The sequence below is a fragment of the Buceros rhinoceros genome, unplaced genomic scaffold (assembly GCF_000710305.1).
Source record: "Buceros rhinoceros silvestris isolate BGI_N320 unplaced genomic scaffold, ASM71030v1 scaffold14218, whole genome shotgun sequence".
NCBI classification, from domain to species: Eukaryota; Metazoa; Chordata; class Aves; order Bucerotiformes; family Bucerotidae; genus Buceros; species Buceros rhinoceros.
In genome coordinates, this window is record NW_010426448.1 from 33,700 (window position 1) to 34,450 (window position 751).

The 751-nt window shown below is 62.8% G+C and overlaps 1 protein-coding gene across 1 annotated transcript in view; it reads left to right on the forward strand.

Moving 5' to 3' along the window:
* LOC104498163 (hemicentin-2-like) overlaps positions 1-751 on the forward strand; it is a gene marked incomplete at both ends in the record, with an annotated part of 39,909 nt that overhangs the window by 33,439 nt on the left and 5,719 nt on the right. The window contains 2 exons of the mRNA XM_010141512.1: positions 9-151; positions 546-675. Of these exons, the coding sequence (XP_010139814.1) occupies positions 9-151; positions 546-675 (273 nt within the window). The remainder of the gene's footprint in view (positions 1-8; positions 152-545; positions 676-751) is intronic.

Consider the following 751-nt stretch of genomic DNA (forward strand, 5'->3'; position numbering starts at 1 on the left):
CCTGCAAGGGCTGGAGGTGCTGCTGCCCTGTGCTGCCCACGGTGTCCCTGAGCCTCGTGTGTCCTGGAGCCGGGAGGGAGCCCTGGTGAGGGGGGGCGGGGTAAAGGCCACTGTCCTGCCCTCTGGGGAGCTGCTGCTCCGGGATGTCCAGGTGAGCACCATTGTCTCCTGCAGCTGAGCTAGCTGCCAGGTCAGAGAGCTGAGAAACAAGTGATTTTTACTGCTGAGAAGAAATCCTGGGCTGTTCTGCCCCCTGCCATGTTCTTGGGCTGGGGCTGACAGGACAAGGTGTCACTTAGACAAGCCACGTCCTGGCTGTCTTCAGAAATACTTGGCAGAGGGAGAGCCCTGTGCAGTCGTTTGCAACAGGCTGGCAGGTTGGTGCAGTGTGAGTTTGCTAACGTGGGCTGGAGAAAGCGCCTGTGGATGAGCCATGGCTTTTCTAGGTGCACAACAACCAGCAGAGTTGCAGCCCACAAGCCAGGGCTGCAGCTGGACCCCAGACCCAAGCTGACCCCCCACCTCTCATCCCTTTCCCTATGCAGGAAGGAGATGCAGGGAGCTACTCCTGTACGGCGGTGAACTCGGCTGGGAGGGCTGTCCACCGGCTGTTCCTCTCCGTCCACACCCTGCCCACCTTCACCCACCTGCCTGGAGACGTTGTCCTGAGCCGGGGTGAGAGGCTGGAGCTGGTGTGGGGCGCCACTGGCAGCCCCCCGCCCCCAGGCCCCCGGGAGGGCCATCGGGCGCT